Source organism: Squalius cephalus (genome assembly GCF_949319135.1).
Source record: "Squalius cephalus genome assembly, chromosome: 23".
Classification (NCBI taxonomy): Eukaryota; Metazoa; Chordata; class Actinopteri; order Cypriniformes; family Leuciscidae; genus Squalius; species Squalius cephalus.
This window is the reverse complement of record NC_137144.1, coordinates 16,371,402-16,395,549: the sequence shown is the minus strand read 5'-3', so window position 1 is coordinate 16,395,549 and position 24,148 is coordinate 16,371,402. Positions and strand designations below refer to the sequence as shown.

General features: G+C 36.6%; 1 protein-coding gene across 3 annotated transcripts in view; it reads left to right on the top strand.

The window, feature by feature from the left end:
* Window positions 1-24,148, top strand: part of LOC307151326 (transcription initiation factor TFIID subunit 4) — a gene marked incomplete at its 5' end in the record, with an annotated part of 37,298 nt that overhangs the window by 1,423 nt on the left and 11,727 nt on the right. For 2 of the 3 annotated variants that reach the window (XM_079859285.1, XM_079859286.1), the window contains 12 exons: window positions 72-232; window positions 2,145-2,321; window positions 2,591-2,713; window positions 3,401-3,490; window positions 3,576-3,761; window positions 4,327-4,402; window positions 4,536-4,641; window positions 5,205-5,374; window positions 7,789-7,919; window positions 9,968-10,093; window positions 13,314-13,370; window positions 21,547-21,666. In XM_079859285.1, coding sequence (XP_079715411.1) covers window positions 72-232; window positions 2,145-2,321; window positions 2,591-2,713; window positions 3,401-3,490; window positions 3,576-3,761; window positions 4,327-4,402; window positions 4,536-4,641; window positions 5,205-5,374; window positions 7,789-7,919; window positions 9,968-10,093; window positions 13,314-13,370; window positions 21,547-21,666 — 1,523 coding nt within the window. The remainder of the gene's footprint in view (window positions 1-71; window positions 233-2,144; window positions 2,322-2,590; window positions 2,714-3,400; window positions 3,491-3,575; window positions 3,762-4,326; window positions 4,403-4,535; window positions 4,642-5,204; window positions 5,375-7,788; window positions 7,920-9,967; window positions 10,094-13,313; window positions 13,371-21,546; window positions 21,667-24,148) is intronic. The other variant, XM_079859287.1, reaches the window with a different exon arrangement.

The window sequence follows — 24,148 nt, the reverse complement described above, 5'->3', positions numbered from 1 at the left end:
ACGCCATTGAATTTCATTGTTATTGCTTCTATATGATTCGTTTACACAGTTTTCTGTGTGTTCTTCTGAAGGTATGGTGCTGGTACGCACGGAGGCCGGTCAGCTGGCGTTGGTTCCTCAGCAGGTCCTGGCCCAGGCCAAAGCTCAGAACCAAAATAAAGGCACCATGTCACCGAGACCTGCTACACCCACTGCTGGAGCAGCTTTCAGAGTCACCACACCTGTTGCCCAGGTATGAGCATATTGTTGGATATCACATAATCACATAATAATATTTGCAGATGATTTATGTATCAATTTTAGGATCACATTAGCAACATCTCATGGGCAAAAAAGGCCAATTGCCAATAATGTAGCGATGTATGAAGCACAGCTCACACAGAAGTCACTTTAAAAACAACGAAGCTTTCGGTAACACTATTTTACAGTGTCCTTGGTACATGTTACATGTACTTATTACAGTAATAACAGTATGCATAATTACATGCAACTAACCCTAAATCAAACCCTATAGTAAGAGAATTCTGTTAAGCAATATAACTTGGTACTTAAATGTAAAATTATACTGTAACAAAGACACCTTAAAGGGTTAGTTCACCCAAAAATTAAAATTCTGTCATTAATTACTCACCCTCATGTTGTTCCAAACCCGTACGACCTTCGTTCATCATCGGAACACAAATGAAGATCTTTTTGATGAAATCTGAGAGCTCTCTGTCCCATTGACCGCTACGCAACTACCACTTTGACACTTCAAAAAGTTTATCAAGAGATCGTAAAAAATTATTTCCAAAAAGTCAAAAATTTTCTCAAGAGACACGATCACTTTATATGATGAACAGATTGAATTTAGGCTTTTATTCACATGCAAACATTCATCAACTCACACATCAGTTGTGGTAAACGGAAGCTCAAGCATGTTCACTTGATGGCCGTGATGTCAATGGAGGGACAGAGAGCTCTCAGATTTCATCAAAAAGATCTTCGTTTTTGTTCCGAAGATGAACAAAAGTCTTACGGGTTTGGAATGACATATGAGGGTGAGTAATAAATGTGTGGGTGAACTAACCCTTAAAAATAAAATGTAACCAAGCTTTCTGTTGGTCAACAAATGTGAAATCTGAATGGGAAAATCTTTTGACCTTGTGCAAAATTGTCACATGGATTTTTCCGTGGATCTTATTGAAATGACTGGATTTCGCCCATGGGAATTTGCAGAACAACGGTAAATGTGACCGAAGTTGCTAAAATTGCACATAAATGAAAGAGCTAATTGACTGTTCATACATATAGTTCAGTGGGATAGTTCACCCTCATGTTGTTCCCAATGCATAAAAGATTTACATTTCAGGCAGAATGAAGTCTCCATCACCATCTCCATTTCTTCCAATTACAATAAAAGTGAATTGAAAGTGAGGCCTTCTTTCTGCGTAACATCTACTTTTGTGATTTTGCTATTCCAAACTGGCATACTTTTTTTTTTTTTTTTTGGCACACAAACTGTTGTAGGGAAAATATCATCTGAAAAGTCTTACAAAAGGATAAAAAAGCACCATATATGTCGTCCATGTGACTTCTGAAGCCGTATTGAAGCTTTGTATGAAGAAAAAAAAAAAAATCACAGATACTTTTTTGCTGGAGCTCACAAATCAAATATGACACCAATTAAAGGTTATTAATAATAAACACTGTTATTTATCCAGTGGTTCAAAACTAAACATCATAACATCATATGTGCCATACTTGGATTTGATCTGTTATCATACAAAGCTATAGAGTGGCTTTAGATTTGATATCTAGTGCTTGAGTAGAGTACTTTTTGTTAGTGTTTTTGTCCTTTTTGAAGCCTGACAGCCAGTGGTAAACTAAGAACTTTCATTGAATGGCAAATATGTATGAGGAAAATTTATATTTGTGTCGGTTTTGTTGAAGAAATGACATGTGTTTTTGGAACAATGTAAAGTTAAGAAAATACGTTGTTTCTGGGTGATTTATTCCTTGAAAATGTTTTATATTAGTTCATGATACCTTGTCTTATTGCACCACTTTCCATTCAAATTGGAAGCTCAGGCAAAATGTTTCTTCTGTCATGGCACTGTAGAGGTAAGATTCTTAACTCGACATGCTTTTTTTTATTTCCGTAGCAGAAGACAGCAGTGGTAACGATTACCTCAGCTCAGAAGCCCACCACCACAGTCATTACAGCAGGAGCCCGTGTTCAGCCTGCACCACAGACAGTCCTCAAACCCTCTGTGACCCCTCAGAGTCCCAGCACGACCTCTGCCGCTGCCCCAGCTAACAGAGCACCTGTCCTCTCTCAGGTAATGTTCAAATGAAACTCTTTTCATTCGTCATGTAGTAAGCCATTTTTATTTCTATTGCACCTTTCCAGAGCAAGCTTCATCAAGGTGCTTTACATCTGAAATATAAAAGAGAAATCCAAAAATAAGAATTAACAGACATTAAAAACAGACAATCAATAAAAAGATGCATAGAGCATCGTTTAAACAAGTGAAGTCTGACTCTGACTATTGGTGGATGTGGATTCTAGTTCATTATTTTTTGTAAAATACCAGAATTGTCATTTCAGGAAATGCAAGAGAATGTAAAGAAGTGCAAGAACTTCCTAGCAACGCTCATCAAACTGGCGTCCCATAATTCCCCCTCCCCGGAAACATCTAGGAATGTGAAGGCACTAGTGCAGGATCTGCTGGTAAGTTTGAGCCATTTAGTGTTTAAGTGTGTGTGTGTCATTTCTGCATCTCTAGTGGCGGTGTTTTGATTGAACCACTTTATTATTGTTTCACTTTTTTTTTCTTTCTTTTTTTTAAGTGATAGTATTTCATCTTGTGCTTTTCTCATGCTAAACTGTAGATGTCAGCATTTGCAGGGCTGAAAAATATGAGTTTTTTTCCCCTGCTCAGACAGGCCAGTAAAGGTCTCTTTACACAGCCATGTTAAGGCTGATTTGTGCTTGCTCAAAATTCAGTGTAAAGACATAAGGTCACATAAAAGCTTGACTACATTATGCCTGTCAAAGTACACAGTTGTAATTGCATTTAAGTGCCTCTGAGCAGCATTAAACAGTCTGTGTAAAGACATTAAATGCAACTGCTGAAGCACTTCTCTGCTACCTTCACAGTGTAAATTTGGCATATTTTTTATTTGCCCTGCCAATATTCTCACTTTTTCTTTTCTTTTTTCTACAAATATTTTGCTATACTACTATGAATTCACACCTAATGGCACCAATTTCCAACAAACTGTTAAGAGTGAATTCCTAGCTTTGTAGTAAATTATTTGTGTAACTTATTGTACAACTACATGTATAACAAGAGCAAATCTTTTCATATTTGCACATTTGAACTGATATGCATTTTGCCTTCTAAAATCTGCAAAGGATGCAAAAATCGAGCCTGAGGAGTTTACAAATCGCCTGCAGACAGAGTTGAAATCATCTCCTCAACCATACCTGATCCCTTTTCTGAAGGTAGGGCTCATTATTTTCCATTATAAAGCAATTGCACTTATTGTTCTTAATGACACTAAATCTGTTCCCCCTTCTCTTTGTACAGAAAAGCCTGCCTGCTCTGCGTCTGACACTTCTGAACTCCCAGCAGTCTTTAACTCAGCTGTCTCAGGCCTCGACTACATCCACCCCACTGACGGTGAACACCATTAAAGCTCCAGCGCCGAGCACACTACCCACCACCATATCTACCATCCGGCCGGCTGCTGCCATGACTCCCACTACCACCATGGTACTCGTGCTTTCCTATGGTCTAGTGTAGGGCTGGTCAATGTATTGAAAATTCATGTCCATAACATTAAACGCATTGAATATTTTGAAAATGTATCATTTTAATGCACTTTTTTATTTTGCTATGAAGTTTTTTTTAATTAATTCTATGATCTTAGCCTCGGTAAGACGGATAATAGCATCTCTGATTCAAAGTAGCAAAAAAACAAGTTTTAAATTGATTCATAACTCGTTCACAGAAGCCTCAACTTGGCTTTTTTTATACATTAGCCTAAATGAGTTAAAACGTAGTATTAATGCATATAAATAAATATTTTTGTCCATGTGATAAACATTATTATTATTATTGCGTTAAACGTTTTAAGTCTAATTGGTCAAGGCTGTTTGGTTGAAATGATGCTTTATATAAAAAAAAAAACCTTTTAAGTAAATTTAGAGCAAATATATTAATATAGTGACTTATTGAATATCTTCTGAAGCCTTACAAATGTCTTTTTTTTTTTTAGCTATATCATCCAGCACTTGTCTAAAAATGTTCATTTCCTCTGTGGTTTTGTTCTGTTCAGGCTGTTAAGAGGCCCGGGCTTCAGGCTACTCCGACACGGATGCCGGTGGTGATTACACAGACGGTTCGTACTCAAGGTAAGCTAGAGACTTAATGAGCTTAGAGACCATTTTAAACACACCAAAGGAAAGTGATTGAGGCTTAAGTGTTCCTTTTCTCATGCAAGAGTCTAAAAGAAATACCCCAGAATAATTACAAGTTTTATTGCAGGTGCTGTTGGGACACACTTGCAAGTGAGGAACCCCATGAGTGTGGCTTTTCAAGCCTCAGCCAATCAGAAACAGAAACTAAATGACCCTGGGGGTGGGACTTTCAGGTAGGTTTTCTAAGAGTCCAGTAGGAGGCAGCATTTCTCTAGAATTGTTAGTTATTTCAATGGGTGCAGACAGAATTTGAGAATGTAAAAATGGGTGTGATGGAATGGTCATGTTCATGACTATATATTATTATTATTATTATTGTAAAGAAAATAGAATAATTTTAAAAAGATTCAGTAAAGCTTTGAAATGCGTTTGGTATCAAACTCATTCCACAAGATTTTCTTACATATATAAATATATATAAAGCAGCTTAATTTATACATTTAATGCATAAATATAAAAAAGTGTGACATAGACAATGTAAATTACTTTGTACAAAAGTCAGATTTTATCCAAGCACAAGATGTGATTAATTTTTTATTTTAATTTAAAAATATAATATATATTTTTTAAGTTCTTTCACAGTAATGGACTGTATATATAATATATGTAACATATTTTGTTAAAAATGTTTTGTATAATATAAAATATTTGAATATATAGTTTTATATGTATACATCATAATATACCTGTTTCATGCATGGTAAAGCTCTTGTATCTCCTCCATTTGTGTCTGCAGGGATGATGATGACATCAATGACGTGGCATCCATGGCTGGTGTGAACCTGAACGAGGAGAACGCCCGTATCTTGGCCACGGGTTCGGAGCTGGTGGGCACCCAGATCCGTTCCTGCAAGGACGAGGCCTTCCTTCCTGCCAGCCTGCTCCACAAACGTCTCCTGGAGACTGGTACAAAATAGCTCACCACCACAATACTCTCATGTACTGGAGCGGCAGTCTGGCAATGTGCTTGTCAGGATCAGTTTCTCCTGGCAGGTTTACAGTCATAAAGAGGTTTAGGCTGTACCGCCACTGTGTGGGCAGTTAATATTCTGTCTAATTACTGTATCAGTGTTGACTGACGTTGTTTGAGGGCGGATCTTTAAATGGGTGTGGGATTATGAATGGATTTAAACAAAAAGCTGATGAAAGCTGGCCCAATGAGACAGGAAAGATGTGTCACTCTTTTCAAAGCTTTATGATTCGGCTCCTTGATTTAAATACCATAGAGAAAAACTGCATAGCTAATAATTTTGGGGCAGATTAACAGTCATATATGAATAGAAGGGATTTGCATAGTTTTATTTTATAATTTCAAAATCAAATAACTAGAGTAATGAGTGTTAAAGCAAAAAATGAGTGTGTTCTTGCAAAGATTTCGTGTGTGTGTGTATATATGTACACACTATTATTGATAATTACTTCATACACATTTATATATGACAAAACAGAAAATGTAGATAAAGTTTGTGGTAACTGTAATATATTATATAATTAATGGAAAATCTAGTTTTTTGAGTTTTTGATGGCTCTAATTGTCTTTTAGATTACTATTGTATTCATTAGTATTTTGAATTCACCTTTATTTTTATATTTTCAGTTTTTATTTGTTATGTGTTTGCCCTTTTTAATACTTTTAGTTTTTTTAAATATATTTCTATTAACCTTTTAATTTGTTTTTTCATTTTAGTTTAGTGTTTCACCTTAAACTTATTTTATGTTTGTTGCCAAGGCTTTTATTTTTCATCTAACATTACAATTTTATTTCAGCTTTATTTCAGTTAACAAGAATTATTTTTAATAGTTTGAGTTTAGTTTATTAACAGTAATAACAATGCTGGTTGAGTGGTTAGTCACTGTGACCCACCTTAGACTTAAAAAGTAGAGATCCAATTATTAGTACTCTTCCAATCCCCTCTCCTTGATCTTCGCCTAATACTAGTGCACTTTCTAGTGCACTTCCACTGGTCACTCACTTGCTCAGTCTAATGAGTGCCCCGTGTCCGAGCTTGAGGCGTCCCCGGGCTGTAGATGAATACTTTATAGGCCGTCTTCTGATGGCTCTCTGTTAGTTTGCTGTGTGCTGAAATGTGAGGTTGCCTCGGGCCTCTTCCTTGACAAGGTCACTTGCATGCACACTCTGAATGTCCCTGCCTAAACGAACAATGCACATTTCAAACACTAGATGGATTCAAATCTACTTACCTGTAGATTATTCAGAATTTTTCAACGACAATTTGAGCATGCTTGCCCCCATAATACCCGCAGCCATGTTGTTATGCTGTGGTGATGCTGAGGCCTTCTAGGTTGATCATTTTTTGACAGTAAAGACTTATATAATGTTACAAATAATTTATTTTTAAAATAATGCTGTTCATTTTAACGTCCCTATATAAAGCAGCACAACTGTTTTTAATATTGATAATAAGAAATGTTTCTTGAGCAGCAAATCAACATAATAGTATAATTAAATGTGTATATCAACACCAAAAAGGGTCTATAATCAAGTTCACCCATCAATAATGTCTCATCAACAATGATTATTTAACCTTCACATAGATCACTTAAAGATATCCTAAAGAGCACGAAGAAACAGGAGACTGTCATGTAGAGATGAGGAAGGTGTCTGGCTCCCTTTTATCCAAAAAAGCACCCTCCATTATTGTATTTAAGCAAACTCTCTCTACCCCCGTGCGCTTGATTTAGCACACAGTGCATACCAATGAGTGCCCGCGGATATGTGCTATTACATGGAGCCCGGCTGTGGTTGTTATGCTGTCGCCAGGGGGTGGAGTGTGTTAAAAATGTAAATCTTCCTCCGGGGGAGTTCTGTGTGTGTGTGTGTGTGTGTGTGTGTGTGTGTGTGTGTGTGTGTGTGTGTGTGTGTGTGTGTGTGTGTGTGTGTGTGTGTGTGTGTGTGTGTGTGTGTGTGTGTGTGTGTGTGTGTGTGTGTGTGTGTGTGTGTGTGTGTGTGTGTGTGTGTGTGTGTGTGTGTGTGTGTGTGTGTGTGTGTGTGTGTGTGTGTGAGATGATTTCAGCTTGATGGCTGGAGGAGGGAACGGGGAGGAGGTGCATTGCGCCACCTGCTGGATATGATGTGAAGAGAGTGATGTGAAGTGAGTGTGTGGGTGTGACAGATGCTAAGTGTGGCAGTGAAGTGTTTACCAGTTAAATTAGGTCATATCACGAGGCAGGTTTGAGAAGGGAAAACAATAATACTTGTCTTTTAATTGGTTTAACGCTCCAGGCCCAAAGAATCGCTTTTATTCACTTTTGCTCTACCTTCCTGAGCAACTTTAACACCAAACTTTGTATCGTTTCAGCCAAGAAGTTCGGCGTGACAGAGGTGTCAATGGAGACGGTCACTCTCATTTCTCACGCCACTCAGTCCAGGCTGCGCTCCATGCTGGAGAAAGTCTCGGCCGTTGCGCAACACCGTGCCGACTCCTGCAAAGTAAGAACCAATACCTGAACCACTCACTCCAAAACTTCAAAGAGAAACCACAAACTGACTTTTCCCGCCGAACATTTCTCATTATATGTCCTTCATGCTGAAAATGTAACTCTTAATGTTAACCCTAACCAGAGTTTTGATCATGAGTCTAGATACACTAGTAAAAGTAGACTACACTAGACAATTTATATATGAAAACTTCTGCCCGTGATGATTGAATCATGTAAAAAGTACCAACCATTTTATTAATATATACAGTATATACACGTATACACTTATATTAGGGGTGTAACGGTACACAGAGGTCCCTCGATTTTCGGGTCATGGTTCAATACGAGTTTGGTACGACAGGAAAAAGCATAAAAAAAAACAGACAGTAGTGCAAGTTACAGTTTGTTCCACCTAACAGCATTTAGTCCCCCAGTTGGTACAGTACAATCTCCTTTAGTTTATTAGGCACTAAGCACTTGGCAATATTGCTAAAATATCATATATTCGTCTTCTGACTGTATGCACCGAACCGTGATGTCTGTACCATGACGGTTCGAGATAAAAACATATATATATATATATAACACAAAAAACAGAGTTTTTACCTCTTTTTGACCTCACTTTTAAATCACTAATTTGAAGTAAAAGCGAAAGTAAAAAATGTGCATCGTTATTTTATATTTCATTTTACTTTTGCTTTCGATTTAGCGGCAGTTGCTTGAATGGTGGTTTCATTATTATTCTTAATGAAAAACACAACAGCTACTAACCCTTTGCAGGTTCCCTATTAGCATTGGGTTTAAAGCCAAAATATTGCCAAGTAGGCGCTTTTACATTTCGCTTTGAAACCAATTCTTCCGCCATGTCTTGTCAGTCAGCTCCTCACTCTCGTGATAAATGAAATCTGACTCCTGCTGCTTCTCTGTGCTGTGTGTCTCTCATTCAGCTCATGTTGAATTGAGCAGACACATTCAGGTTTTAATTGTAGTGTCTTGTTCTCTAACTGAGCAAAATAATTTTTATTACTATAAGAAAAATCAAAGCGAAGGTGGGTGGGTGGCGGTGCCTGTGCCGTGGTGGACAAGTGATGTAATCGGTGTTGCGGCTGATCACCGTGTAACACCGACTATCGAAGGAAGCCTAAAAGACACCTTAATTTACCTTGAAAAAAGCTTGCAGAAAATAGTTTTATGAGATTCACCCTTAAATCTGATGGTTCACTTTGCTGGATATAGCAAATGATGACAAAATGAACGTGTTAAACAAGATAAATGGTGTATGCTTAATTTCACGATAAGTGCCATTAATCGCAATAAAAAAAATTAAATCTATTGACAGCCCTAATTTTTTTTTTTGTTATTATTACTATTATATCTTAATATATGATAGTTTTGTTAACCTTGTTATCATAGAAGATTGAATGTAATGCAGCATGAAGAATAAAAAGTGAAAATCTAGACTTTAACTTTGTACTAAGTAGAAAAAGAATGTCGCAAAGAGGATATGGTGTCATGTTGTGATATGTCCCGTTCTGATTTTGAAACAAACTGTTCGAAATGAGTAACTAGCACGGCTGTATGAAGTCAGCCTGTTGACATCAGCGAAAAACAAGCCAGACTTGAATGGAGACTGGATAAGTTGGCCCTGCGAGTGAGGCACAGCCTCAGCGCAAAAGAAAGCGTGCAAGAAGAGATGAGAAGAGCAGTGCCGTTCCCGCTGCTAATAGGCTGTAGCCTCAGAAGTGCACAAAAATGTGAGGGTTCCTGTGTGTGTGTGTCGCTCTGCTTTGGTCCTCCACTGCGCCTCACGCAGCTCTTTTACCTGCAATGCTAGAACAACTATCGCAGGAAAGAGAGTCGGGGTTGCCTTGCAGAAACACTGCGAAACGCACAATTATCCCATTAGCTCTGGGTGACCTACTAACTTCACTTTCATTTATGTACGAAAGGGAAAACAGTGAAACTTTTGGCAAGCTGGGGAAAAGTTTGTTCACTCTTATAACAACGTAAAGGTGATGAACTTGTTGATGAGGAGTTTCGTTTTTTTTGTTTCCCCAGGATGAGGAGCTGTACGAGCAGGCGTCGGATGTGCGGACCCAGCTGAAGTTCTTTGAGCAGCTGGAGAAGATCGAGAAGCAGAGGAAAGATGACGAGGAACGGGAGCTACTAATGAAAGCCGCAAAAGTAGGTTTGAGTGATGCGGGAGTGGCCATCGGCGCCAGTCTGCCCATCAGCACCTTGCCACCGTATGCTAGCTTTTCCTGCACACGTTGGCCACTGTTTAAAAGAAAACCGGTTGTGCTTTTAAGCCTCGGAGAGGAAAGACAGTGTTATTAAGACACAAGATTGCACTCTGCAGCTTCATACTGTAGCAAATTGCAGTAATGGCAAAGCCAGAGGGATTTATCCAGTCTCGAGTTGATTTGATTGTACTGTTGCCTGGACTGGAGTACATCAGGGGAAAGGGAATGAGTCTTCTGTTAGGGAGCGAGAGAGGATGTTTTAAATTTGCCTTGAAGTTGCTTTCTTTCTAAGGAAGTGACACTCTCACTCGCAGAGTTTGTTGGGGAAAAATCATGTTATATGTAATGGATGAACCTTAAGGCATCACTACCTTTACCTTTTTGGCACTAATCAAGTGAACGCTGCTTATAAATTAATCAAGACTACATGGCTTTTTAAAACTGCTATATAGCCAGACACGAGGATTAGGAGGAATTTTCTGGGTTCTAAACAAGTTAAGTGCTATCAGCAGGGATGGACTTATGTGAGGGTTTTCGATACAAAATTTCTATATTTAAAATGCAGGGATGCACCGATATTGAAATTCTGCCTCATATAGATAAGCTTAGCTGATCATTTTCAAGTTATATAACTTAAAATGTACATAATTTTAATACAGTCCCTTTATAAGTAAATTATAAAAATATAAATACATAATAAAATGTCTAAATAAATATATAAAATATTTAAATGCGTATAAAAAATGTAAAGTAATTATAAAAAAAACCTGTAAAGCACTTAAAAATAAAATCAGTTTTAGATGCTACAAATTATTTTAGTTATCATAATTTAATGAACAATGCAAAATAGGTATTCGTGTTGAGATTTGATAAAATAATTTATTAGCGCTTTGAAAGATTAAAGTGAGTGTTAGAAGATGCAAAGGTAATCTAAATGTAGATGAAATTAGCATGAATGATTAAATATCCAGTATCAGCTGATGCTGTAAATAAATAAATAAATCATATTGGTTGATAATTGCATTTTATTTGTCAAAATTGTCTGAATCTGCGGATACAATTTGTATTGAACATTTCCTTTAAAAATGGTTTGTTTCCAACTTTTAAAGGGTTAGTTCACCCAAAAATGAAAATTCTGTCAGTAATTACTCACCCTCATGTTGTTCCAAACCCGTAAGACATTCGTTCATCTTCGGAACACAAATTAAGATATTTTTGATGAAATCTGAGAGCTGGCTCATTCCTTCATAGGCTGCTAGGTAATTTATATCTGCCAGCCCAGAAAAGTTAAAGACATCGTTAAAATAGTCAAAGTGACTGCAGTGGCTCAACCTTAAGTATATCAAGCGACGAGAATACTTTTTGTGCGCAAAAAAAGAACAAAAAAATAACGACTTAATTCAAATTTTCATTTTCTTTTCTTTTCTGTGTGGGCCTCTGAGTTCACGTAGTGTAGCAGCGCTTCTGGGTTGTACATCAGAACGCAGGCTCACTATTGGCCAGCATCACACACATGACCAGCGTCAGCCAATAGTGAGCCTACGTTCTAACGTAAAACCCAGAAGTGCTGCGCTGTTACACTACATCAACAGCTTAGGAGAATGACATGGAAGAGATTTCATTAAAAATATCTTAATTTGTGTTCTGAAGATGAACGAAAGTCTTACGGGGTTGGAACAACATGAGGGTGAGTAATTACTGACAGAATTTTCATTTTTGGGTGAACTATCCTTTTAAGTTAACCAAAACTAATTAGCTCCCATCCCTGTAGATCTGTTCAGGAATTTTGTATTACCGATTTTAAATTCTGACTGGTATGATTGGCCGATAATTATTTCCATGTTATGGCAGATAACTGATAAATGGGCAATATTAAAATTATATACTATTGTCTAATTATTATTTTTTTTAATGATTGTTCTAGATACTATGATTGAGGCATTGCAACATTATAACATTATGAAAAAATGGATATTCATGTTGAATGAATGGGTGAATGTGAGGCAATATGTAAAGCGCTTTGGTGGCCATGGGTCTGTTGAAAGTGCTATATAAATGCAGTCCATTTACCATTTTACCATATTAAATGATCAGGTATTAAATTTAACTTTAAGTGTTAAAGTTAGAGGGAATTCCGGCAGAGGGAATCTAAATGTAAAAGTAGGGGAGTAATCGTGCATGAACAAATATCAATTGATCAAAACCATTAAATTAACCCAAAAAAACCCAACAATCTAATAGCGGCTAATAATGTAAACTCAGTTTTTGTGGGACAAGTCAAAATTATTGTCTGTGGTAATCGACTGCATGCCACAGATGCTGCTGATACAACTAGTACAACTAGTCAGAGCATGTAATCTTACTCGGATTTAAGTTAACCAATACAATTCATTCCCATTCCTATATATAGGAATATTCAGGAAATACATATTACTCACACATCAATTCCTAACTATTTCATTTGTGATGGTGACACTTGAGACTACATATAGATTCCAAAGCAGCAACAAACGGCTAGTAGCAACTTCCCAGCATGCATTGCTCTCCCTTGAAGTTTCACTCCTTAAGATTTGGTGGGGGTGTGACAATTTCCCACAGGAAAAGGACATGGCAACATGAAAGCAGAGGTAATTAGTTGACTTAAACGACAAATGCTGATGATGACGCTGACAATGTCCCGCTCCAAAGCAACTCCCAGTGCAGCGCCGTCCCTATTCTAATTAATGCAGTCGGCTAATTGAGATGTCAGCCAGAAGATAATTGTTCTTCTGTTGCTGTTGTTGGTCTCATTTAAGTACTGTTTGGGAATAAATTTGACCTATTTACATGCACATCACTGCGTAACAGCAGTTTGTCAACATGGTAGAATTATTAGACAAGTCCTAATTGGAGACATTAATGTTTTCTCAATATACAGCAAAAGTTCAGGTAAATGTCAGGTTAAAGGAAATAGTTCAGAGAGAAAAAAAAAAATCTTTCCGAATCTATATTCTTTTTTTCTTTTGTGTGAACACAAATTTAGACTATTAGACTATACAAACTATTTCTTTGTTACCTTTTGATTGTTTTCTAAACAGATATTTCTACTCTAATATTCATATAAATGCTGGATATAATTTAAACCAGTCTATTTTAGTTCTAATGTTTCTCTTTGCTTGCAGAGTCGCTCGAGGCAGGAGGATCCCGAACAGGCCCGGCTTAAACAGAAAGCTAAAGAGGTGAGCTTTATGGAAGACTATTTAATAGTACTAATAAAAGTGCCCGACATACATTTTTCATGATTATGCCATTGCTATGACTTTGACATCATTTAGTCTGACATTGAGACAAATGGCCTTATACGTCTCCTAACAAGTTTATTACAGTATGGGGGAGAAGTCATCATTTTGCTCAGATGTCACACCGCACCGCTGCCATAATGAGTCTAATATGGGCTAATCTTTGGCTTGTGGGGGCATGACATGTCTGAGTTCTATGAATTTTTCATCAGGTTTAATGCCATTGAAAGCAAAAATACTTGAAGCAGATATTTTGAAGAATGGCCTGGTTGCTGTTTTCCATGCAATAAGATCAAATGGGGCCTGGTGCTGTCAATCTTCAAATGGAAACTAAATCACCATAAAAGTATAAAAAAAATGGTTCATACGCTATATTATAATACAACGATGTGCTATATTCCAGGTCTTCTGAAGTCAACCAATAGCTTTGTGTGAGGAACAGACTGGTGGTGCACAAATATTAGGTTGATACCGATCAGATGATAATTATTTGTATGATATGCCCAATAGAGGATATATGGATAATGTTATGAATCTGTACGACTCTATTAAAGAAAATGAACACCGTCAAATCTATTACATGCACATAGCAACTCAGTCTTAAAGGTGGTGATGTTCTTTAAGAGCTCCTCTTAAAGGGTTAAATTTCTTGCTCTAATCTTTAGCTATCCATATATATAGTAGATGTAGATATATATATAAAGCTAGCATCACCCTGGTTCCCTCGACAAAAACTCAACAGGGTTTTTCCATTGACTTGCATTATTGCGGAAAATAACGTCTGTGACTAACAAAGGCTTATGATTATTAAACATTTTGTTCATCATGATAATCTTCACAAATGAACAAAATTCTATGAATTTTAAAGCGTAAATGCAATCGGTTGGAGTCAAAAGCTAAACGTTGGCTATTAACGAACTACATTGCGGTCACATTACTTGAACTTTCAGGGAAAATGTTTTTAAACAAAGACTGGAAATGTTTTGGAAACTTTGTGATGGTGATGTTAAAGTTATAATAGTTTGCAAGAGCGGAATAGTGAGTAGGTGAGTTTAACGGTGTGATGACATTTAAAGTCCCTGACAGCCCCCTTTTAGACACTTGTTAGCAAACACCATTTACAAGACAAGTGAAAAAAATCACAATTTTAAATCATTGAATAAAAAGTGGGGAAAAAAAATAGATAGATAGATAGATAGATAGATATTATTATTTTATATATATATATATATATATATATATATATATATATATATATTAGGGCTGTCAAACGATTAATCGCATCCAAAATAAAAGTTTGTTTTTACATAATATATGTGTGTGTACGGTGTATAATTATTTTCTATATATAAATACACACACATGCATGTATATATTTAAGAAATATTTGCATGTATATACTGTGTATATATATATTTATATTATATATAATTTATATTATATATAAATATTTTATATATAAATAACACATTTTTCTTAAATATATATGCATGTGTATTTATATATAGAAAATAATTATACTCCATACACACACATATATTATGTAAAAAACTTTTATTTTGGATGTGATTAATCGCGATTAATCGTTTGACAGCCCTTATATATATATATTTTTTTTTTTATTTTTTTTATTTTTTTTTTTTTTAAATGCCCCGTTTGGACTTGGCTTACTAAAAAAAGATTCCTCATTAGCACAGTGAACAGCTTTCAGGCTGTAATTTTCATTGGATGCCAAGCAGGAACTTAAATTTTGGATACAGCAATTGGCCCATTTTTAGAAAAAGACACATGTCTCTGTTGTCATATCCCCTCCCTTTCTTTAAATAAGCTTTTTACACACCATATGTCGCAATGTCACCATATGTCTCTGTTTGTATTGACAACTACTGTTTCTCTCATCCGTCAAAGAGGATTTTTTCTGAACCCCAGTGATCATTCAAAGCATGTTTTATTCAAATCTAGAGCCACATAGCCCATTGTCTCTCTGTTGCTGTGGATATATTGTTTGTTTCAGCACTCTGTTGTTTTTCTTACCTGAGGGCATATAGTTATGGAGAAAGAGAGAAGCACTTCTTGAAGCTTCTTTGGTCTTGCTGCATCTCCTTATTTCAGATCACAGTATAGCTAACTAGACTAAACAGAAACGCTGATACAGTTCTATATATTTATTTACATGATTCACCTCAAAGCAAGATAGCAGATCCTCATCATTGTTGAAGGCCTGTCTTAAAGCCTAGACAGATTCCTCCTCCTTTCTCCGAACCCTTGATTTCTTACCTCGACGTACTACTGAAAGAAGACGTTGAAGTGGGACATGTCAAAGGGTTGTCTCCTTTTTTTATATAGCTGATTTTTTGTGTGTATATATATATATATATATATATATATATATATATATATATGTATATATGTATGTGTGTGTATGTGCATATATACACTATGTATATATATTTTTTATAGGTTTATTTTAATATATGAAAAAATTATTACAGTATATATATATAGTATAATTTTTTCATATATTAAAATAAACCTATAAAAATATATTTACATTATATTGAAATTACATTATAGCTGTATAGTTTACAGAGATTATTGCAAATTAAGCAATGAAAAATGTAAATATATTTAAATATATATAATAAAATTATGTGTCAAATATATTTACATATTTTATTAAATATTCTTCAAAAAACTTAATTCTTTTTTTTGCTTAATATTTAAAGTAAAAAAAATAAAATAATATATATATATATATATATATATATATATATATATATATATGTATATGTATATGTGTGTGTGTATAATATTATTAATGTTTTATATATATAATACTAGTATAATACAATTTTTTATGTATATTATATATGTGTATTGCTAATAAAAAACTACTTTTTCACTAAACATAAAAAATATATATAATTGAAGAAAACAATAATGCTGTTAACCTTTATTTAATTTGCAATAAATTCTTTAAATTATACAACTATAACATATTTTAGTATTGTAAATTGTTAAATTTTTAAATAGTTAAAAACACTCCTCAAGGTGTTTGTTGTCAGCTATGATTTTCCATCATATTTTTAACCGCACTGATTATATTGGCTGATTCATCATGTTGTTGAATCCAATCAACAACTTAATTTAGCGGCCAAGATTTTCATAGCAGCCCATGTTGTATACATATTCTGATGCCACTGGGATGTAAAAACAGATTTTGGAAACTTGCTCTGCCGTCTTGTTTTCTTTGATTGTTGGCTCATTATCAAGGGTTTACTCCGCATGCTTCACCTTCTTAATAAGGCGTTCTGGAAGGTGATAGATCCTTCAAAACCTCCAGAGCCCAAAACTGCCACTCACTCGCTGAAAAACACTGCAGCTGATATTCAGCATATCAAAGACTCCTGGAATCATGCTGGAATTAGGATCAAGAATGCTTGTTTTCTCATGTCCTTGACTTCATCCAGCGCCCCTAATTGAACCGCTACACTCAGCATCAACCTGTGCTGTTATTAAGGTGTTTCTCTCAGGCGAGTCATTCTGGTGGGCCGGACTGCAGATAAGGATCAATAGAGATGGAGAGCAGCGCTGGCAGGCTCACTGTCTCTGCCTTTCTCTCTCGCCTGACCTTTGTAAATGATTATAGACTACAAGCATTTCTTTCTTCACTGCCTCCTGTCTCTCTGTCTCGCCAACAGACAGGTAGGCAATTGAGAGAAAATGGCATTCGACAAAACTAGTAGTTTCTAAACTCAGCCTTTTGGGCAAGTACACGTCATCATCACCTAAAAGTAATATAACAAATATACTAAAGAAAATTAGATATGTTTTTATTATTATATATTTTATATTTAAATACATTTCTGTTTGAAATTTTGGGGCCAGTAAGATTTAAAAGTAGATTAATATTTTTTTTATTAATTTTTTTTAACAAGGATGGATTAAATTGATCAATAATGGCAGTAAAGACATTTATAATGTTACAAAATATTTCTATTTCAAATAAATGCTGTTCTTTTGAACTTTCTGTTCATCTTCGAACCCGAACCCTTTTCATAAAAATATTAAGCAGTTCAGCTGTTTTTAACATTGATAATAAGCATCATGTGACACTGAAAACTGGAGTAGTATTATAATAAATACATATGTGTGTGTATGTATGTGTATATATATATAATACTCCTAAATACGTAGTATGAATTTAGCTATGGAATTTGGAATTTATATATATATATATATATGTGTGTGTGTGTATGTATGTGTGTGTATGCAAGGCTGGATTAGTACCCCCAGGGGCCCCTGGGCACTGAAGCTCATGGGCCCCCCTCCCCTACCTGACAACCACACCCTCCAAAGGAACACAGGTGGCCCACCAGGTGTGGGATTTAACATGGCAATCACTACTGATCAAAAGCTGAATGACTAGTTCACAAGACAATGATACAAAATAATTTTTTCTGAAAAGTAGGGCTGCACGATTTTGGGAAAATGTCATTATTGAGGTCAATATTGTGATATGCGATTGCGATATAGTAAACAAATGGTTTCATGAGTTAACTTGCAAGTAAAATGCACACACATATTAGTGACAATGCTGAAATTTGTAGCCTATTTCTCAACTCAAACTAGAAACAACAACTAAATGCACTGTGTTTTCAAATTAAAATAATATATTTTTTTAATTAAATATTGTTATTTGTCTCAATACAAGAGTTAAAAATAAATGTCATATTTACCTGTGCCTGTCTAACAGGTAGACCTATACCGAAATTGAATAAAGTTATCAAACTGCACTGCATAAATTATTATAAATTAAATATAGACTAATCCTTATTATAGCAAAAAAAAAAAAAATTTGTCAACAGCAGTGAGTCATTTTCTCTGTTTGTTCTTTAATTAACTTTACTGACAGAAAGCTTTATTGGCTGCTGTCTCTTTAAGACCAGCTGACGGAGACGCGGATCTCACACGCGCCTCATTCTCTCACAACTCTTCACGTTCAGCATAGACAGCTCTTATGTTATGAAGGTACTCGACAAAATGGACATTTTGGCATAATTGTGTGTTATTGTAAGTTCAAGCACGAAAGATAACTGTATTCTGGCGTGCTGTCTGTGCGCACGATACTGGCGCGCGCGCGTCTTTCTGTGTCTCTGTGTGTGTGTGTCACAGTCACATTTTTGTCTTGTCGCACATGAATTGTTTAAAAGCATTTGCATGAATAAGAGATCATATAATGTAATATACACTTTTTTTTTATTCTGATTGGATAATTATCAAGATCGAGGCCAAGCCTTGTGTATACTATTTTTATGTAGCAGCGTATGTGGCGCACAAAACAAAAAAAAAAACCCCGATCACGGAGGGCCCCTCTCTGCGCAAGGGCCCCTGGGCACGTGCCCAGATTGCCCATATGGTAGATCCGGCTATGTATGTAAATTATTGTTGTTTTTAATCCAATTTACATACATACATACAATTTTACATACATACATACATACATACATACATACTATGTATGTATGTATGTATGTATGTAAAATTGTATGTATGTATGTAAAATTGTATGTATGTATGTAAAATTGGCTTAAAAAGAACAATAATTCAATTTAAAAGTTAGGGTTAACATTTCTGTGATGACAGAAATAATTTAGCACTCTGAAACTCGCTTTGTCTGCCATTGCTCGTCCAAACAAATAGTCCGGCCCCAAACTTGCACCATTGGTTGAGAATTTTTCTTTATATTATAATATTTATACTCTATGAATATGCAAATTGGTGAGGTCATGTGACAGTGATGTAACGTGATCATTATTTCACATTCTAAAACATGCAGTGTAAAGTACATACTGTGTAGTAAGCAAGCAGTATGCTACTGTTCCGTTCTGAAACATAGCCGTAGTGTGACCGCGCTTTTGATTTTAATGATGTAATTGGAGAATCTTCAATCGGTATTCACAGTGCAACCGTGTTGAAGTTGAGCAGCAGGATTTGTGATTGAGGTCAGTCATTAAACAGTGATTATGTGCAGCTACAGAGCTCTGGATTACAGATGGCATAACTAGGTTCCCCTTTCACTCCTCATCAAATAATCGAATATGAACGCAAGTCAGCGCTCTAGCTGCAGGCGGCAACACCAAACAGTGCCTGTCCTTCTAGAACCTTCCATTTAACACCCCAAGAGTGGCTGCATTGTGTCCATTCAGGGCCTTCTTACCTCGCATTACTTCAAATAGATTCACACACCATACCGTCTGCGTCTTTTGTGTGTCCTCGAGCACATTCACCGTAGCTGTCAGGGTCAGGTGAAAGTTCAGTGCACCAGATCACTGACATGCAGCAGTCGCGCTGGGCATGTTTACGTGTCAGCTCGCTCTCTCCGGGGCATCCATGCGTGTGCATGCAATGTGCACAACTTCCCTTCCGATTAGCATAACCCTGACTTAATTAGCATGTAAACGTTGCCTTGAATTAGCGGTTTGTCAATTTCTCCCTCTTCATTATGTTATTTAGTTTGTATTTGTGAAAGGAGGGGCAGGCTGCGCAATTATTTGAACAAATTGTTTTTAGCAGCACAAGTGACAAATTCAGTCAATTAAAAGTAATATACATACACAATGAAAATCAGTCACTCTGTGACTGATTTACATCATTCCTGGAATATTGAATAGTCTTGTGTATTCTCACAGGTCCATCAAAAAGGCAAGTACTCTTTTTATCAGTTGAAACAAAAGAAGAAATTTGTTCCTATTAAATTAAAATATACTAATATATTTAATTATTAATATCACAATAGTCTACTCTATCCATCACAAAGTCACTTTAAATTAAAATAAAAACAAAAAAGTGTGTGCGTTTTTATATATGTATATATTTATATATATATCATACATACATACATATACACACACACACACACACACACACACACACATATATATATATTATTTTAAAAAAAATACAATTTTTATATGTTTGCATATAAAATTTTGCATACACACACATACATATATACAAATATATATATATATATATATATTTTTTTTTTTTTTATTTGTATATATGTGTGTGTGTATATATGTATGCAAAATTTTATATGCAAACATATAAAAATAGTATTTAAAAAAAAAAAAATATATATATATATATATATATATATATATATATATATATATATATATATATATATATATATAATATGAATATTAGACATATTGTATTAAACAAAATGGTAACCAAACAAATTTTTTTAGAGATTAATCACAGTTAATTAGCTCTTAAGATATTGACAGCCCAGTATTTTAAATAAAAATTTTCTTTTATTTATAAGTTTAACTTAACAAAATGAAACCATTTCCAGGTCCTCCTGGTATGGGAATCTCTTTTTGGAACGTCATCCGTCCTGTACCCCACCTCTTATGTTTAGTTCCCACATTTCCCCCACTTCACTTCATAACTCCTGTGGCCACTGCTGTTCAGTGAATGCACTTTCTAATAGGGCTGTCGATGACACACAAAACCGTTCTTGCTGCTAGTGTTTTTTTGCGAGTTCATGGCCGCAGTGGTGTGAGTGTCAGGGTGAGGAGAGGTGAGGACTCTCTCTGCAATCTGTGCCCAGCAGCACTCACTCCGAGCGGGGGAACAGAGGACGCGCTGCCCCCCCTCCTCATCCACCCCTCCCGGCATGGCTGGCTCTGTCACTGCCTGCTAGGGTGAGATGACTTTACCTGCGGGCTGTGCTTTTTGAAAATCGCTCGCTCTCTCATTCTCAAACACTCACTCACTTTCTCTCTCATTCCCTCGTGAAAAGAAATTGAATTAAGCACCCAGATACGGCAAAAGCTCTGAGTTATTTGCTGCATTGAAGCTGTGCATGATGTTCGGAGCTTCATTTGCTCTATAGAGCTCTTCAGGGCAGTTTGGAATGAATGTAAAATACACAGCATACAAATATTTGAAAATGATAATTCAAGTAAAAGAATGTGATACACAGTAATACTTATTTGGGGACTTGTTTTTCACAGACCTAAACAATGCATGTCTGTTTCGCATGAATTGTTTTGATATATACCGTTCATGCAGTTGATATTGATTGAATGTTCTTGCCATTCAGATGCAGCAGCAGGAACTCGCCCAGATGAGACAGCGGGATGCCAACCTTACAGCCCTTGCTGCCATTGGACCCCGCAAGAAACGCAAGCTTGACTCTCCTGGGGCCTCAGCAGGTGCAGAGGTAAGACCCTTGGGCCCTTATTTATTTGGACCTCCAAACTAAGGTTCATTTGGGCCAATACTAAGTAGATTAAAGCATGTCAGCTCCTGAAATGCAATATGTTTCTCTCACAATTCTTTAAACCCAGCAAATGTTTAAAAAGCATTTTTTAATAGTTTAATGTAGTATAACAATGCAGACACTTTTGCCTTAAAGCAAACTAACCAGCTTATGTGGTTCATATTACAAACATGAAATAGTAACATGAAATGGAATAAAGATTGTACAAGATTGTATTTTTATCTACTAAATGTCTTTTGAGCAAATGAACTACAAAGCACTGGTGATATTGTCAAAAAACTGGTAAAACAAAAATATTTTTGCTTTGGGAATCTGACTGTTGCACTCACAAGCTTATAATATATGGCCATAATAAATGCCCCAACCGTTTTTTTTGCTTGGGCAAAGCTTATTTGTGCTAATTTAGTAAATCATGCAAGTGTCATTTCAGCTCTATGTAAATAATGTGACTTCACATGCTGCAGCCCATGGCAAATTATCAATAAGAGATGTGCCAGACGATATTGCACATAAACGATCATTACCACTATTAACATTAACAGTAGGGGCTGCCTTCTAATGACCCGCCACATGTTTTAGATCTTCTCTTTACTTGCATTGGAACAATCTGCTGCTGTGGAGGGCACTAAATGTCCCTTTATGGAGAGCATAAATAACCAAATAAAAGCATTATTTCTGCTCTATGAATGCACTGCCGACCTCTTTCACTATGGATTACCTTCATCCACCCACATAAAGCATAACCAAAACAGATCAGCAAACAGAACCAAACTTTGATTACACAACTTCATGCTTTCCCAGATGCCTTTTTTGGTGTCACAGGTAAGAGCGTTTGCGTCCAATGCGTCCAGAATGAAGGCAAGTAGATGTCTTCTCTCTTTGTTTTCATCCCATCATTTCTGTCTTTCACATCCAACTCAACGCTGCCTTCGGCAGTGCCTCCCCCAACATGTGCGCAGAAACTCGAGCACACACTGCCTCAGTGTGGAGCAAAGTGAATATGACTTTTCTAAAGGGGTCGGTCCTCGCCCAGAGGTCCGTGGCTGGGCCTGCTCTGAAGGGTCCAGTCAGAGATTTCATCACAGCAATGTGCCTGAAGGGCAGCATGGCCCGGAGCGGGAGGCAGCCATGTCATTATGGCTCCACTCATTCTTCCCCCACCCTCGTGTCCTGACAGCAAAATACCTCGTCCTTGCTCCCTGTTCGTTCTCTCTGAGCTTCCTGTGGTGTTGTTCTGCGGGGAACTTTGTCGGGGACATAGTGATAAAATACTCAAGTTCTTGTTTGCAGCGGTTGAGGAAAGGGCGCAGTTTTCTGCTTGGCCTTTGTCTGGCCTCGACGCCCTTGAGGCGGTTTGTTGTTTAATTGCTATTCCGTCTGTCTTTGGGTTGATGAAGCATTTAGGCCAGAGGGCCGGCCTGCAGGACTGCTCGAGGGTAGATTAGTCACAAGGGCAGGTGATGAGGACGTTTCTGAAGGGCGAGTTTTAGGGCACGCTGTAATAAAGGCCGCTGAGTTCCTGTGGGCCTGCATACCAGACTGAGCCTGGGGGCAGATCACACATGAGGGTTCAGAGTTGAGCTGTCCTAACATGGGCAGCCCATATTAACATGTTCATCTCAGTCCTGAGGCCAGGGGGATGAAGAGGATGACAGATTGAGAAACAATCCATGTGGAAAAAGAGGAAGAGAAGATGTTTTCATATTATCTGGTGCACTTCTTGAACCATTATTTTATTTTTTTTGAAGATCAACATAATTCTTGACGCAAAACTAATCGTGAGCAACTTCTCGCCCCGCATGAGTTTCGTAAGTGTAAGATGTTGTCTAACTTTCAGTTCGGTTTGTGAAAAGTGAGTGTTACACACCTTCATTGTGTTCTAAACCTTTTATGACTTAATTCTCTGAAACAAAAATACAAATTGAAGATATGAATGCACCATTGATCAGTACTACAAACATTTTCTTATTGTGTCTGTGCACATCTTATATTATTACTACTATTTTTTTTTTTTTTTTTTTCAAGATCACCATGATTCTAGGCGTCCACTAACCACAAGCAAATTCTCAGCCTGCATGCATTCCGTAACATGATGGCTCTAACTTTCGGTTCAAGTCAAGAAAAGCGAGTATTGTGAGAAGGAAAAATGGAGACGAAAAGCAAGAAGAAATGTATCTCTCGTACTGAAAAGGAGAATGAATATACGGTTGCCCTTCCCTGCAGCAGAATTAACAGGCATCACATGGAAAACAATCTCAGCCCCGGCTATGAAAGAGAGGAGAGGGCCATTAAAAGCAGCCTGAAGGGATGGACTGGACCCAATATCACTAAAGCAAGCTCTCACTCACTGAAGTGAGGGCTCGCTCACAGGCAAAGAACCGTGCAGAGTTCTATAGCCACAATTAAAATCTCCCCCTCTGCC